We start from the raw sequence: 14,569 nt of genomic DNA, 5'->3' as shown, positions 1-14,569 counted from the left end.
TGCTTGGCAGGTGCCTCATTTGCTCCCACCAACTTTCCAAAAAAGCTTTCACTGCCAAGGCACCTACAGGCACTGTGTTGGGGAACCCTGCAGAAGAGTTATAAGAATAGTCCCCACCATTTATTGACTGATGTCAAAGACTGCTCTTGCATGCTCCACCCCCTCCCCACCCCCAGGAAGCCTGTTTCAAGCATGATTTTCAAAAGCAGGTTTATTCAGTACCACATGGTCCAGCATTTCAGCAGTGACTGAATCTGATCCAATTCAGATGAAGCATTTTGCTGAAACAGCTCAACTGTTGAGAGATAAAGCAGACTGCTTTGCTGGCAGCAAATTATGAATAGTATTTGATTCCTCAGAACATGGTTCAGATATTCAGTTCCTGGATAATCCAGGGTCTGTTAATACATAAATGAAAACTTTGGAGAAACTTTTTCTGATCTATATTTCAAGAGTGGACATGAGCTGTATCTCTCTTCCAAGTGGTGAATAAGAAATGGTGATCTGAATCAGAACCAAAATGCAATTTGTATGCTGCCATTCACAAGTCAGACACACGAACTGTCCCTCGGGATTCTTGTATTGTGACTCCTCTGCCAGAGGCCTTTGAAAAGCACAGACCTCTCAGTAAATGCCATAGGTTGGCTCATCACTGTCCCTGTACTTGTCCAGGTACCCCAGAGGCTGTTGGTGTGGAAATTTCTTCTGTGGGGGGTGGTATACAGGGGGTCTCACAAAGTCAAACACAGGCTCCTTCATGTCTGTAACAGATGGATAACATGTTAGTTAATCCTGCAAACTTAAAACCACAACAAAAACATGCCTTAAGGACCTCCACAACAAAAGAGACAACAAAATAAACAGACCACTGGCAGTTCATAAAGCCACAAAAATTTAACCATCAGCATTTTTGGGTTTGCATCTACTAGATCTGAAAAAATTCTGGTATTTCAAAAACAAACAAAGAGTCCCAGATCCCAACACTGAGATGTTATTCAGATCTGGGATTTTTTTGGGAATCCTGAATTTTTCCATGTCCAATAGACCTGAGAAGAAAAATGCATCTCCTGCAGTATAGTTTAAACTGTGCTGCAGGTGAAGCTGGCCCCAGGATCAGCATGCAGTGTGTGTGCGTGTGTGTGGCGGGGTGGGGGGAGGAAGTCTCTCTCCACTGCACACAGATATGACTGGAAGTTCTGAACTCCCGCTGACCTGGCCAATCCTGGGCTGGGTCAGGCCCAGAGCCAAACACAGCTGAGGTGGCGTGGAGCTCTCAGCTCCTGCCACCTCAGCTGATCCGCCACAACCTTCCTACCAAGGTTGATACAGTAAATGAACTGGAGGCCTGTTGGCCGCCTTTGAGGGTGACATTTGATGGCTTCAGATGGCTCTCTTTACCTGAAGTGGACAAGCTGCTGGGGTCAGTCAGGGCTACCACTTGCCCCCTGAATCCCTGCCCGTCTTGGCTCCTCAAAGGAGGTGGCCAGCAGATAGAAGGCCAGCTCAGGGATATTATCAACCTCTTAGCAAGATTGGCATCTACTGGGGAGTTCCCTGAGCTGCTAATGAGGGCAGTGGTTCACCTTAAGAAAACATCACTGGACCTGGCCAGCTACCGCCCGGTTTGGCCCGCCATGTTTGTTCTGTTTTTTTTAATTGTTGGATGATTTCTTATGTCCTTGTACTGTGGGGTTTTATTGGGGTTTAGCATGAGCCGGCCTCAGGAGTGGTGGGAAATAAATGTTGTCAATAACAACAAACAACAACAACAATAACAGCCGAATATTCCTGAATAACACCACCCCATCGGCTTTTATTCAGGCTTAGCTATAGCAGCCGTTGATCAGATCTAATTCTCTGAGATGTAATAATCTTAAATCTTAAATAATCTTTAAAATAATCTTAAATCTGAGATGTAATAACCTGAAAACTACCAGTAAGATATTTTCCAGGTATTTTTCAGCTCAGTTTATGGTGAATGCACACCCTTACTTCTAACCTGCTTGTTTCAGATGCTTGCTCAGAACAGAATGGACCCTGTCTGATTAAAAGAAGCTGCTATTCACAGATAGATGCTGATACTTGGCTAGATTTATTTTACTCTCTCTCTTCTGGGACACTACCTAACCACTGGGCTAAACTGAGTTTATCTGTCGCCGCACAGATTATAGTTAGATAGAGCAAGGTCCTTTCTGTGGCTTCAGTATAAAACCAGGAACGCCAAACTGTGCCTCTCCAAATGGCCATAGACTACAATTCCCTGTCAGCATGCCACTCCTGGATCCAGCAACTATTGTAACATCCAGTGAACCTTGATTCTGGCTTTTAAAAACATTCCCAATTCATATAGATACAGTTGAGAACTTAATACATACACAATTTTAGGTAGAGACCTTGGTCTACATACAGGCATCACGATCTGCTGCTAAAGTACCATTGAGGAAGAAAAGTGTGATCTCCATATATCAAGCAGGTGTATATGGGGGAATAAATCAAGCAGATGACAGCACGGAGGCTCCAGTTCACATGAAGTTAAGTGTTCTCTTGGCTTTTGCTTCACAAGGTAGTAAGTGGTGCCCAACGCCCCACCCTAGTGTTCAGTCCTATCCTCTTTTGTGTTTCTTTTCTACAGTTGTTTTCAGTCACTGCTTCCATTCCTCTCCTGCCAATTTTCTCCTCTGTTTATTCCCCTCTAGAGACTGGCCAATGAGGGGAGATTGGCTGAGTACAATAGCATGAGGCTATGTATTCAGACTCAGATATTTGCTGTTAATCAGAGCAAGTAAAAGAGAGAAGACAGTACATCCTGCAACAGGCCACACAATTTTAGCCAGTGGAACATTTTCCACAATCATTCCCCCCACCGCTGAGGAAAAAGGCAAAATATTTTTCATGCCAAGGAGGATAATCTATAAAACGGCTCTCCCTTTTAGCCCAGTATTTTGTTAGCTGTACGCTCCATAAGAGAACTTTGTGCTGCTCTTCCTGGGTACTGTTTCACGGCCAGCTCCTGGCAAACCGTTGAAGCACAGTAACACAGCAGGGATTCAAGGCTCTGGTTTGACACCCCATATCCCTTCTCACTAATGCTTCTTCATGTTTCATGAGTTAAAATATTCTTCCCAACTCTCTAACCCTATCCCAGAAAATAGATAAGAACAGGGCTGGGGGAGGAGATAAAATTTCAGAATGTTAACTTTAAATTTTAGAGCTGGCATGTATACCAAAACATTTTACACATTTACTTCCTGAAACTGGTCTGGTTGCAGGATTTGTATTTTCTATTCACAAATACAGAATTCAAGAGCCACTGAGTGTGACCTTGTACTTACTAAGAAGCTGATGAAAAACATGTGTGACCGAATCATCCCACTGGCACTGGAAAAACGCCAGCCCTGCTGGAGTCATGGCCATCTGATGCTTCTTGTAGAAATCAAATGTCCTGAAGGTTCTCATCTTGAGGCTGTGGCTAAGAGGACAGATACAGTAAGATTATGTATATTTATTTATCATATGGCATGTGTGGTGTAGCCAGGGGATCTGAGGATTGACTGGAAGCCAGGCAAGGGATGTTCAGAGGTGGTTTGACATTGCCTGCCTGCGACACGACTTCCAGTGTTCCTTGAAGGAACTTCACCCAAATCCTTGGAAGTCTCCCATCCAAATACTAGCCAGAGACTGCCCTGCTTAGCTTCTGAGATCTGATGGGATGAGGCTTGCCTGAGCTATCCAGGTCAGGCCAGATATAAGTAAGAGAGAATATGGACTTAAAGGAATGCTAGTGTACCCACTCTAGCTACCATTACTGTCCTGTTCAAGTCGTCACCAATTTTCTTCCAGTATTGTTATTTACTGGAATATTTTTATTTTAAAAAGAGAAGTTTCAGAATATTATTTGACTGCTGACAGTCCAACATTAAATGTGGACTTCCCCCTCCATAACAGTCATTTCCTCCATGGAACTAGGACTGCTGAATTCCAGGTCAGATCTGGAGATCACCTGGAATTACAACGATTCTCCAGATGACAGTTCCCCTGGAGAAGGTGGCTGTTTTGGAGGGTGGAATTTGTGGCCTTGTATCATGCTGTGGTCACTTCCTCTCCAAAAGGTCTACCCCCCAATTCTCCATAAATTTTCCAGCCTGGAGCTGGCAACCTTAAGGAGCAACTGATTTCTGTAGCTGGGAGATCTGTTCAGGTTCCAGGAAAGATGGCAACCCTAGAAGAGAAAAGCAGGGAAAGGGGAGAGGCCGTGAGGATTTTCAGAACAGGGAAAGAGGAAGTAGGTGGGAAGGGAAATAAGATGCCTTCCCCAAGTCCTTGTGGGTTCCTTCTTGTACATTACCAATACTTCTTTCTTTGCATGGTCTATGACAAACCTACTTTAAACAAGGGGACTGACCTCTTCGAAGTAGTTATGCAAACTCTGAAGAGTTACCATGGCATTGGCCGCATTTCATCAGTGAAATCTATTGGATGGTTCTGCTTGAAGAGAAGGAAGACGTAGCGATGGTATCCTGTTCCTCTGGCAGGAAATGGTGGGAAGTAATGGCAAATCTCCTTGCCTGACTCTATTTTGTTGCCTGGAATGTTTGCCCTGTGAAAGGTACAGTGAAATTCAAAAAAACAACTTTGTCAATGGACTCTGGTGCATAAAAAGCTTGCTTATTTATTTATTGGTTTTAGACTGTGGCTTTTTAGTCACGAGGCAACTTACAATGAAGCATAAAACAGTCCAGCTGTGAACACATATATAACCTAAAAGTTTCCTGCTAAAATTAATTCAGTTTACTCCATAGTCATTCCGTCCAAGGATCATTCTCTAACGAACCAAGCCACACTATTGGTGGTGTTTTCCTATCCAACCTGGCTTAAGATGGGGGCATGCAGCCTGGATAAAATCCCCAGGTACAGGACTGGGTGGGGCCCCTGCCGATGTTGGAGGTGCTACTCTTGCCCACAACCAAATGCCTGGTGGAAAAGCTCAATTTTGCAGGCCCTTTGGAAGTTTTGTAAGGGCCTGGGTCTCTGCTAGCAGCTCATTCTACCAGGCTGGGCTCTAGTTTAGGCCAGGGATCATCAGATTAGAATACTAATGATAATTTTAGCTTGCTGTTCCCAATTGGCCACAATAAGGACTACACATATGCTTAGAACCACAACTTCATGGTGGGGGGAGAACACAGAAGCCTGCAGTGGGAGCGGATGTAATTGTCTTTGTCTAGCATGATCCAGCTGTTTATGATCCAAGCCTGACTTTACGCTTAGTGCCATATTGGTAGCTAAACAGCAATTCTGTTCCAGATTTATTGACATACTAGAACAGATGCTTGAAAGATATGATGGATTAAAAGTCAATACTTACACCAGCCAGTGGACATACTCCATATTGGTGTCACACAGGTGTCCATCTGCATGCAGAATACATACAGAAACTAAATGCAAAGAAATCTAGAATTGTATAGTTCTTCCCTGCAGAAAAATCTATCTTGCTGTACAAATTATTCTCTCCCTCCCTTCCCATCAGCTTTAAAACAGGGCTGCAGGATCTTGCTTTTCCACTGGTTTCATTGCTGTGGTATGAGTTAATCCTGTTATGACAGTGGTACTATTGTTAATAAGTGACATTTTCCCCACACACACATACACACAAACAGTAAAAGGACCCCAAGATTGTGCTTCAGAGTCAAGAGACCCCTCCCAAACCAATTCAAACTTCCAGAGCTGTCAACAGATGTATTCTGTCTCAACAGGGATTTAAAGGCCATGATTTAAATCATGTTATACAATAACAGTAACCAGAAGAATTGCTAGATCAACTGCTAACCCAGCTCTAGCTATTTACAGCAGCTACAAAATTCATGTTTTAACTAGCAACCCCACTGCAATAAAAATATCCTTCAGTTCTAAACCAAGAGCACCTACTACAAAAACCTCTTGAGAAGAGTTTGCACTCACCCAGGTTAGTGAGCAGGAGGGTCCACAGGGATCCTTCATCTGCATCAAATACGACTTTGGGAGGGTGAAGAGCCTGAAAAAAATGTAGCCATGATTGCAAGACAATGAAGATATTTGCCTAGGATTTTGCGCATAAGGAGTCTAAGGTTCATTTGGTCTCTTGTTTGCCAACCTCAGTCCAGACGGCATCAAGCCATTCACATCACTTCCTCTTTGCAGCATAGGTCACAGAATCAAATATACCGTAAAAATCAATCTGATGAAACATAATGAGACAGAAAGGCCTTCTGACTTAATATGAATCCCCGAGAGAGAGATTCGCTTTTAGGTTTATAGAGCTGTGATAGCAGAATGATGTCGTTTCAGAGATGTCGCATCAGTGCGGCACAAAGGTACATCATATCCAGTTCCAGACAGAAGAGGGGGAAATGGCGTATTATTTATTACCTCTGTTAGCACAGGAACAACAAACATACATGCCTGAGGGGCAAGGAACTGAAGCATCTGCTTTGGCTGCACCGTCAATGGTATTCAATTCAATATGAAGACAGACAGCAGGCTACATTTATAGAAATACGATACAGAAAGCTGTTGTCACAAAATATATATATACTTTTTTGGTGCTTCTGTTAGTTTGCATTGAGTTAACTAAGGTGAATGGTCCAATTAATCTTATTAATGCATACCTTAAATAGAATGTACCATTTGTTTCATGTTGCTTGTATAACCAAAAAGAAAGTTTTCAGAGTGCTCAAACAAGACTGAAAAAGTAGAATCTATTTTTCTTAAAACTATTACTAGATCTGTTCATATTTCTACATTTCTTTTTAATGTGCCCTTGGTCTATGTTTTCTGTGAAATTCTGTGTGCTTGGTACAATACCTCTGTGGGGGTCACTAAATTCCCATGATAAACTGGCACAACATAATCTTCATCGGAGTCATATCCCACTCTTAAAAGAACTCTGGGAACAAATGTGGCATCATTAAACAAGTCACGGTACAGTCCGTAATGTTCTGCTATGCGCTGCTTGTGGTATGGGCCACTGGTTCTCTCCCATTCAGCTTTGACCTCATCAAGTGGAATCAACACTGCAAGTAGAAAGAAAGTACAGCAAAATACTGACCGGCTAAGCTTTTACGAATACCAAAGGAATAGATGTAACTGGATCAAGGAAACTTACGTGTCCTGAGACGGGATGCTCTTTCCAAATCCACATTGGAAAACATCTGTTTCATGATAGCTTTTCTCTCTTTAACTATGTTTGCCCGTCGCTCATGAGGATGAGGTAGGCCAATGTCTATCTTTGCCTCTTCATCTAGATTTTAAAAAGTGTACAAAATAAACTCCATATTTCTTTCTCTCTGTCTACAGCTGTGCTGAAGATCCAGCTATGAAAGTCCAAGAAGCTGAACAGATCCATTCTTTATGGTTTAGATTAGTCTTATAAATCAGGGTTAGTCAACCTGTGGTCCTCCAGATGTCCATTGACTACAATTCCCATGAGCCCCTGCCAGCAAACACTGGCAGGGGCTCATGGGAATTGCAGTGCATGGACATCTGGAGGACCACAGGTTGACTACCCCTGTTGTCAATAATCTTCTGCCTGCCAGGCTACAGCAAATTAACACTGCCTCTATGCCAACAGGCTTCTGATATGCAAAGAGATCAAATCTGTACTACTCCAGTAAAAAAAAAAAAAACAGCACCTGTTGCAGGAACTCAGTAACATCAGTTTGCAGCACACAATTCCAGACTCCACCTTTTCACTTCCTAAGAGTGCAGGTTGCATTTTATTCTTTTAATAATCCCAATTCACTAGATGGGTTACCAATGCTCACCTCAATGGAGCAGGAATAAAGGAAGCAACTGATTAGCTCTTTCAATCCAATCCTATGGAAGTTTATATGAAATAAGTGCCACTGCATTGAATGAGGTTTCCTCCAAAGGAAGGAAATGTGAAGATGCTAATAATACATTCTGGGTGATGAGGGGAAGAAGACAGCAGGGACTGGAAACTTTATTCAGGGCTTTTAGCTTCCTTGTTCTAGTTACTCAACAACGAGGTACACTTTGTGCAATGCTCAGAATACCCTCTTGTCTGAGCCCTGATATTATAAAGTTGTGGTATGGACCACTGGTTCTCCCTAATTTAGTTTTGACTTCATCATGTAGATGCCAATAAAGGTGCTTTGACTTTGACAGAATGAGGGACTTGGGAATGCTCAGCCTAGAGAAGAGGAGGTTGAGAGGGGATACGATTGTTCTCTTTAAGTATTTGAAATGTTGTCACTTGGAGGGCAAGAAGCAGTTCCTGTTGGCAGCAAAGGACAGGACCTGCAGTATTGGGTTTAAACTACATGTACAACGGTATTGCCTAGATATCAGGGGGGAAATGTTCACAGTCAGAGTAGTTCAGCAGTGGAATCGGCTGTCTAAGAAGGTAATGAGCCCCCCCTCACTGGCGGTCTTTAAGCAGCGGCTGGACAGATCCTTATCCTGGATGCTTTAGGCTGATCCTGCATTGAGCAGGGGGTTGGATTGGATGGTCTGTATATCCCCTTTCAACTCTATGATTCTATGACACAACAGAGGCAAGCTTCATATGCATGCATGGCTATGGCTTTCTGGTGTTCTCTCACCTTAAAGGTGAGAGGGAGAGGAATGGGAAGGCGACTGTAAGCCGCTTTGAGCCTCCTTCAGGTAGGGAAAAGCAGCATATAAGAACCAACTCCTCCTCTTCTTCTTCTTCTTCTGTCCTCTTTTCATAGAAGGGGAGAATTCCCACCTCCTCTTAAGCAGGAAAGCCACCTTCTCTTAAGCAGGGAACTGCAAGGCCACATGTGGCACTCCAGCTGATTACCTTGCTCTGGAGTGATGTGTTTCTTGTAGGTTGACCACCAGTGAAGTTTATTTCTCTCTTTTTCTGCCTCCCTGAAGTAACGACGAAAGCTGCGATACTTTTTCAGTGCCTCCAAGTTGCTGACATCTATATCTTCATTAGGCATTGGCCCCAGAGGTACCCCAAGCTTGCATAGAAAAGCTAAAAACAAAACATACATGTATTTTACAAACAGATTTGCATAATATAGTTGGGGTCCACATTCAGCCCTCCCAGATTCAAACCATCATGAATAGAAGTAATAACAAGAAGATCAAAAGATACATTGGCAAAGTGGCAGCAGACACAGAAGGGATGGAGATGGGAAAGTTGTTTCATACTTTGGATGAAAAGAGTACATCAACTTTTAACACTTTTCTATATTCTTTAGCACAAGCCTCAGTATTCTTACAACAACCCAACAGTAATTAGAGTTTGAGTCACTAACACATCTATGTTTGCTGTTGCATCATTCTATGCCAAAGTACAATAGCAATACATTACTGACCCACAGACCCTCTGTCCTTCAGTGCCTGAAGAGGGGCAAAATCTTTTTGCAATGAAGAACCCAATTCCCAAAAATAAGAGGCAATCACTTAAAAGTACTTCCACTATATTATTAGATTCTTTATGTTTTCTTCCACAGGATGTTTCTTCAGTTTTTCTGAGAAAAAACTGGGAAACCAGGGAGCACTAAAAAAAAAAAACCTCTGATGAAATATTTTGTAATGAGTGCCTGCCACCATCACTTTAGGGAAGATTTGCTTGAGGGAAGATTTGCTTGCCTCAGGCATTTGCTTGAGGCTGACTGACCCATAACATCTACAGATTCCCCCCCCAGACTGAGAGGCCGAACCTACCAAGGGAGTGTCAAAGTTATTGTTGTTGAAATACTGTTCTAGTTGGTATGTTATTGTTGTTATATTGTTATATTGATGTAACAATGTAAATGTTCCAAAATGTTTTCTGTAAACCACCCAGAGCCGTAGGGAAGGGCGGTATAAAAATCTAAATAAAATAATAAATAAAATAAAAGATTTGACTATTAAAAAAAGCTGTGAAAGCCTGATCCTGACCCAAAACACCAGTACTTGAAAAGACCAACTAGGGGCAAGGTGACAAGTTTATTTGGTCCCCTGTGCCACAGGCACAATTTTGTAATATTTTTAAAAGGTCAAATTCTTCCCTGAAATGGCAGCAGCAGGCACAGATTGAACCCATCACCCAAAGCTCAAGAACCCATAGTTTGGTTCTGATGTTGAATAACAGGGGCTAAGATTATGCCCTGTAAATCCTCACAGGATAACTCCCACTCTGAAGATAATCATTTTCAGTGGCAGCCCTTTGAGTTGACCCATGCAAAATGATTTAAACTAGTCCCAGACACATTCTGTTATACCACTTTCTGCCTCCAAATGCTTGAACAGGATATGATTTACTGCATCCAAGATTACAGATAAATCCAGTAGGAATAACAGTGAAATATGAACTTGGGTTACATTCTAATGGAGGTCATCAACTAAAGCCAACTGCATGAAGAAGTTCTCAAATTCAGTTCCCAGCATTTCCATTTAGAAATATATCAATTGTCAAATATGGAAATGACCACTACAGACAGACAGACCAGAGATGGGTAGGTATTTCTTTCTTGCATTGATTAATTAATTACTTGGCTTCTATGCTGCCACTCCCGAAAAAGCTTGTGACAGTTTACAACTAAAATATAAACCCCATAAAACATCGGTAAAATTCCCAGTTATAAACCCAATGGCAACAACTCCCTCTTCCGGCTCGACAGACTCTGAAAAATGAGCCTCAAAGGAGATCTTCCTAGGGGGGCCCTGACGACCTCAGAGAGGGCCCAGATCTTCCAAGCCCTAGCCTCAACCAAAAACCTGTCAGAAGAGCTCAGTTTTGCAGGCCCTGTGGAACTGTGAAAACTCCAACAGGGCCCACAGCTCTCCCAGGAGCTCATTCCACCAGGTAGGGGCCAGGACCAAAAAGGCCCTGGCTGGTTAAGGCCAGGCAAATTTCTCTCAGGCTGGGGGCCTCCAACAGTCATATCTGCTGAGTGTAAAGCCCTGAGGGAGTTGTAAGGAAATAGGCAGTTCTGCAGGTTTGTAGTGCCCAGACCGCAGATGGCCTTAAAGGTTAACACCAGAACCTTGAATCTGATCCAGGCAGCATCTGGTAACCAATACAGCTGCCTCAACACCATCTGGATACAGGGCCTCCTGTTCCAGTGAGGACCCTAGCAGCCGCATTTTGCGCCAGCTGTAATTTCCAGGTCAAGGGTAGGCCCATGTAGAGTGGGTTACAAAAAAATCTAGTCTGGAGGTGACTGTTGTATGGATGACTGTGGCCAAGCAGTCTGAGGACAGACATGGTGCTAGTAGCTTTGCAAGACAGATGGAAAAACACCATACATGCTACTCCCGTGATGTGGGCCTCTATGGACAAGGAGGCATCCAGTACCACTCCCAAATTCCAGACTGAGGGCAAGATGTTAAGTTGCACCCCAGCCAGGGGGGAAGGCACACTGCCAGATCTGTCGCCTTCCTGCACAGCCACAGGACCTCTGTCTTGACAGGGTTGAGTTTCAGGTGACGCTGCTCTATCCATCCCTCCACAGCTTCCAAACACCTGAATGTATGTGGACCAGTATTTGGAGAGCCAGTGTGGTGCAGTGGTTAGGAGTGCTGACTTCTAATCTGGCGAGCCGGGTTCGATTCTGCACTCCCCCACATGCAGCCAGCTGGGTGACCTTGGGTTCGCCAGAGCACTGATAAAACTGTTCTGACCGAGCAGGAATATCAGGGCTCTCTCAGCCTCACCCACCTCACAGGGTGTCTGTTGTGGGGTGAGGAAAGGGAAGGCGACTGTAAGCCACTTCTTCTTCACGTAGAGAAAAGCAGCATATAAGAACCAACTCTTCTTCAAATACTGAACTACATGGATCAACAGTCTGACTCTGTATAAACACCTGTAGTTTTTATGCTACAGCATCTAATAGACAAATTCTTAGTAATTTTCATTTTGTTACAGCAGTTTTAACCTGCCTTTCCTCATAACCCCAATTAAACACAAATGGGGGCAAATGCACAGTAAAAACCACCTCATTAAAAAAAAATGTAAACCCTTAAAACACATATCATTAGAACCAGAGCTTTAAAAACAGAAATACATGGAAACAATGGCTAGGACATTCGGCAGGAAATAAATTACCATGGAAAAACAAATGAAACAAACAAAAACAATCTTCACCCATTGGCAGAATACAGCAACGGAAACATATATATGAGTCTCCCTGGGGAGAAAGGTCCAGAGTTTTGGTGCCACAAATGAAATAGCCCTTTCACAGGTCACCACTTATTTAACTTCAGATAGCAGGGGCAACCAGATCAAGCCCTCTGTATGGTACGTTCATAAACTAATTCAAACCCATTGTCAAAGAAGGGCAACACCACCTACTGGGGATCTCAACATAGTCTTTAGTGTACCAGAAAACATATTTCCGAGGACTTCAGAGGGAAAGGCGGTCTATTACTTACCAGTAGTACTAAGCGTTCGGCTGCTCCGTATTCCATGCAACACCGCTCTAAGTATGGGCGCCGCCATTTTCCCGGCCGCCGTCTCCCCCCTAAAGAAAGACCTCTCTCATCGGCGACGTACTTTGACGTCATCGAGAGAATGGCCTGCTTGCTTCAGTGCCTGATTGAAATGCTTCCGACTCAAACGTAGGCAAAGTACTGAAGAAGGTTTCATCAAAGATATAAAGGACACGAAAGCAAAAAGTCCATAATGAGTTTTTGTGTGCATTATTCGTGAGAATAAGAACAAGCTGTTTTAGAGACGCAATGGCGCAAGGGGGAGGGGGGCGCAGAGACGATGGAGCGTCCCCCGCACTGCAAAGAGCGCCTGAATGTTTTCCACATAGGCACTTCGAGAGGAGGAGAAGGACACTGAAGCGTTTTAAGCAGCACGGGTGGACTCATTCTTAGGGTTCGGGGAAGGACTCCGTTTGAAACACGAAAGTCAGTTTTCGGGGAAAGCGCGACAAGGGAAGGGGAAGGGCAGGAAGAAAACGGCCAATGTCGCAAGTTTCCTTCTAGAGGAGCAGGGATGCCAGTCTCCGGGTAGGAATCAGAGCTCATCGCCAGTAACATAGTGGGAAACAGTAAACGACAGCGTCAGCCTAATTTGAGTCATGCCCCTCTAAAACACCCATGCATGTCCAAGTACGTTCAGGGTGACACAATTGGAGTCCACTGGCACCTTTAAGACCAACTAAGGTTTATTCAAGGTGTGAACTTTCGTGTGCAGGTACACTTCCTTAGGCATTTTCATTTTTGTGTGCCTTGCACACAAAAGCTCACGCCTTGAATAAATCTTTGTTGGTTTTAAAGGTGCTGTTGGACTTAAATTTTGTTGTGCTACTTCTGACCGACATGGCTATCCACTTGAACACATGTTTAGGGTGCTGCTGCTTATGAACAATATTGTCAGAATCTTGGGTGAGAGCAAATGATGAATTTTGGGGATATTATGATAGAAGAAGTGTTGTTTTTATACTCTGCTTTTCACTACCCAGAGTCTCAAAGCAGCTTACAATCGCCTTCCTTCCTCTTCCAACAATAGACACCCTGTGAGGTCAGTGGAGCTGAGAGAACTTTGACAGATCTGCTCTGTGAGAGCAGCTCTGACATGACTGTGAGTAACCCAAGGTCAACCAGCTGGCTGTATGTGGGGAATCAAACCTGGCTCTTCTGTTTAGAAGTTGTCTTAAACACTACACCAGGCTGGCTCAACTGGCATTAAGTTGACAAGCAGTTGGGAGGGGCAAGATAAAACATGAAGGAGAGCAAGAGGCACCCTAAGGTTCTTAGGTTGAGAAGAGCAAATCCTGAATGCCCAGGGCCAGAGAATAATTGGAAAGAAAAGGGGTAGGGAGACTGAGGGAAAACATATGAAAACAACAGAAGTCTGCTCACCTTAAATGGATCACAGCTATCCAGACTTAAATGTGGAGTATCATACAGTTATTGTAACAATTAAATTTGGTCTGCTGTAATCAGCCGCATATGATGATGTGTATTGTGTGTGTCCAGTGATTCTGCTGCTTTCATCCCAAGGGGAAATTCACTGAAAATATGCTTTAACAAATTGGGAGCCTGACAGAGTGTGGTAGTGGTGGTTGGGAGTAAACAATTGGGAAACATCCTTCTGACCAAAATCTCCAGGATATAACAATCTTTTAGAAACTGAGCATGCCAATTTCCCCATCTTTCTCCTCCCAGGATCTCAGTATTACTGCCTCTTCACATGAGAGGCAATGAACATGCTTATAACATACTGAGCTTTTTTTTAAATGGCGGGGGTGGGGGTTGGGAGGGTTTATTTTAATTGACAAGCAAATGTTTTCCTGCTTACCTAGGAAGCCTCCCAGACATGCAGAAGCTGCAACCTGGACTTTAAGTGGATCTGTTTTGCTGCCTTTGTGACAAGCACTTAAACATATTAGAGGAAACAAGCTTGGAGTCTGTGAGGAACCTTGTGCAATGTAGCCAATTTGCAGTTTCTCCCTCACCACCTCTATTTGGAGGGCATGAGCACCCCAATTTACAATAATTTATTTGGGAACTTGAGCAGGCCAGTTTCTCCGTCTCCATTTTCTTCCTTCTAAAGATTTCAGTATACCATGTCTAGGGAGGTTATTCCATGTTTAACATT

At 43.5% G+C, this 14,569-nt stretch overlaps 1 protein-coding gene across 2 annotated transcripts; it reads right to left on the bottom strand.

Moving 5' to 3' along the window:
• Positions 1 to 193: 193 nt before the first annotated feature.
• MRPL38 (mitochondrial ribosomal protein L38) lies at positions 194 to 12,523 on the bottom strand. Of its 2 annotated transcripts, none has more exons than XM_077327759.1 (9): positions 12,391 to 12,523; positions 8,822 to 9,001; positions 7,142 to 7,276; positions 6,841 to 7,049; positions 5,959 to 6,031; positions 5,366 to 5,411; positions 4,439 to 4,597; positions 3,333 to 3,469; positions 194 to 761 (listed from the first exon to the last, which is right to left on the bottom strand). In XM_077327759.1, exons 1-9 carry the CDS (start codon positions 12,455 to 12,457, stop codon positions 625 to 627), a joined length of 1,143 nt encoding a protein of 380 aa, XP_077183874.1. In that variant the 5' UTR covers positions 12,458 to 12,523; the 3' UTR covers positions 194 to 624. The 2 variants fall into 2 exon arrangements, with proteins under 2 accessions (XP_077183874.1, XP_077183876.1); XM_077327761.1 differs by lacking the exon at positions 12,391 to 12,523 and adding an exon at positions 9,348 to 9,493.
• Positions 12,524 to 14,569: the final 2,046 nt, after the last annotated feature.

This window comes from Paroedura picta, chromosome 3 (genome assembly GCF_049243985.1).
Source record: "Paroedura picta isolate Pp20150507F chromosome 3, Ppicta_v3.0, whole genome shotgun sequence".
NCBI lineage: Eukaryota > Metazoa > Chordata > Lepidosauria > Squamata > Gekkonidae > Paroedura > Paroedura picta.
This window is presented reverse-complemented; position numbering and strand designations above follow the sequence as displayed.

Bases quoted from the DNA above. Each gene is read 5' to 3' on its own strand.
- MRPL38 (XM_077327759.1), bottom strand. From the start codon at position 12,457: ATGGCGGCGCCCATACTTAGAGCGGTGTTGCATGGAATACGGAGCAGC. The intron at 9,002-12,390 runs GTAAGTAATAGA...TTTTGTTTTTAG, and splicing joins CCGAACGCTTAGTACTACTG to CTTTTCTATGCAAGCTTGGG. The intron at 4,598-5,365 runs GTAAGTATTGAC...TACCTTTCACAG, and splicing joins GAGTATGTCCACTGGCTGGT to GGCAAACATTCCAGGCAACA.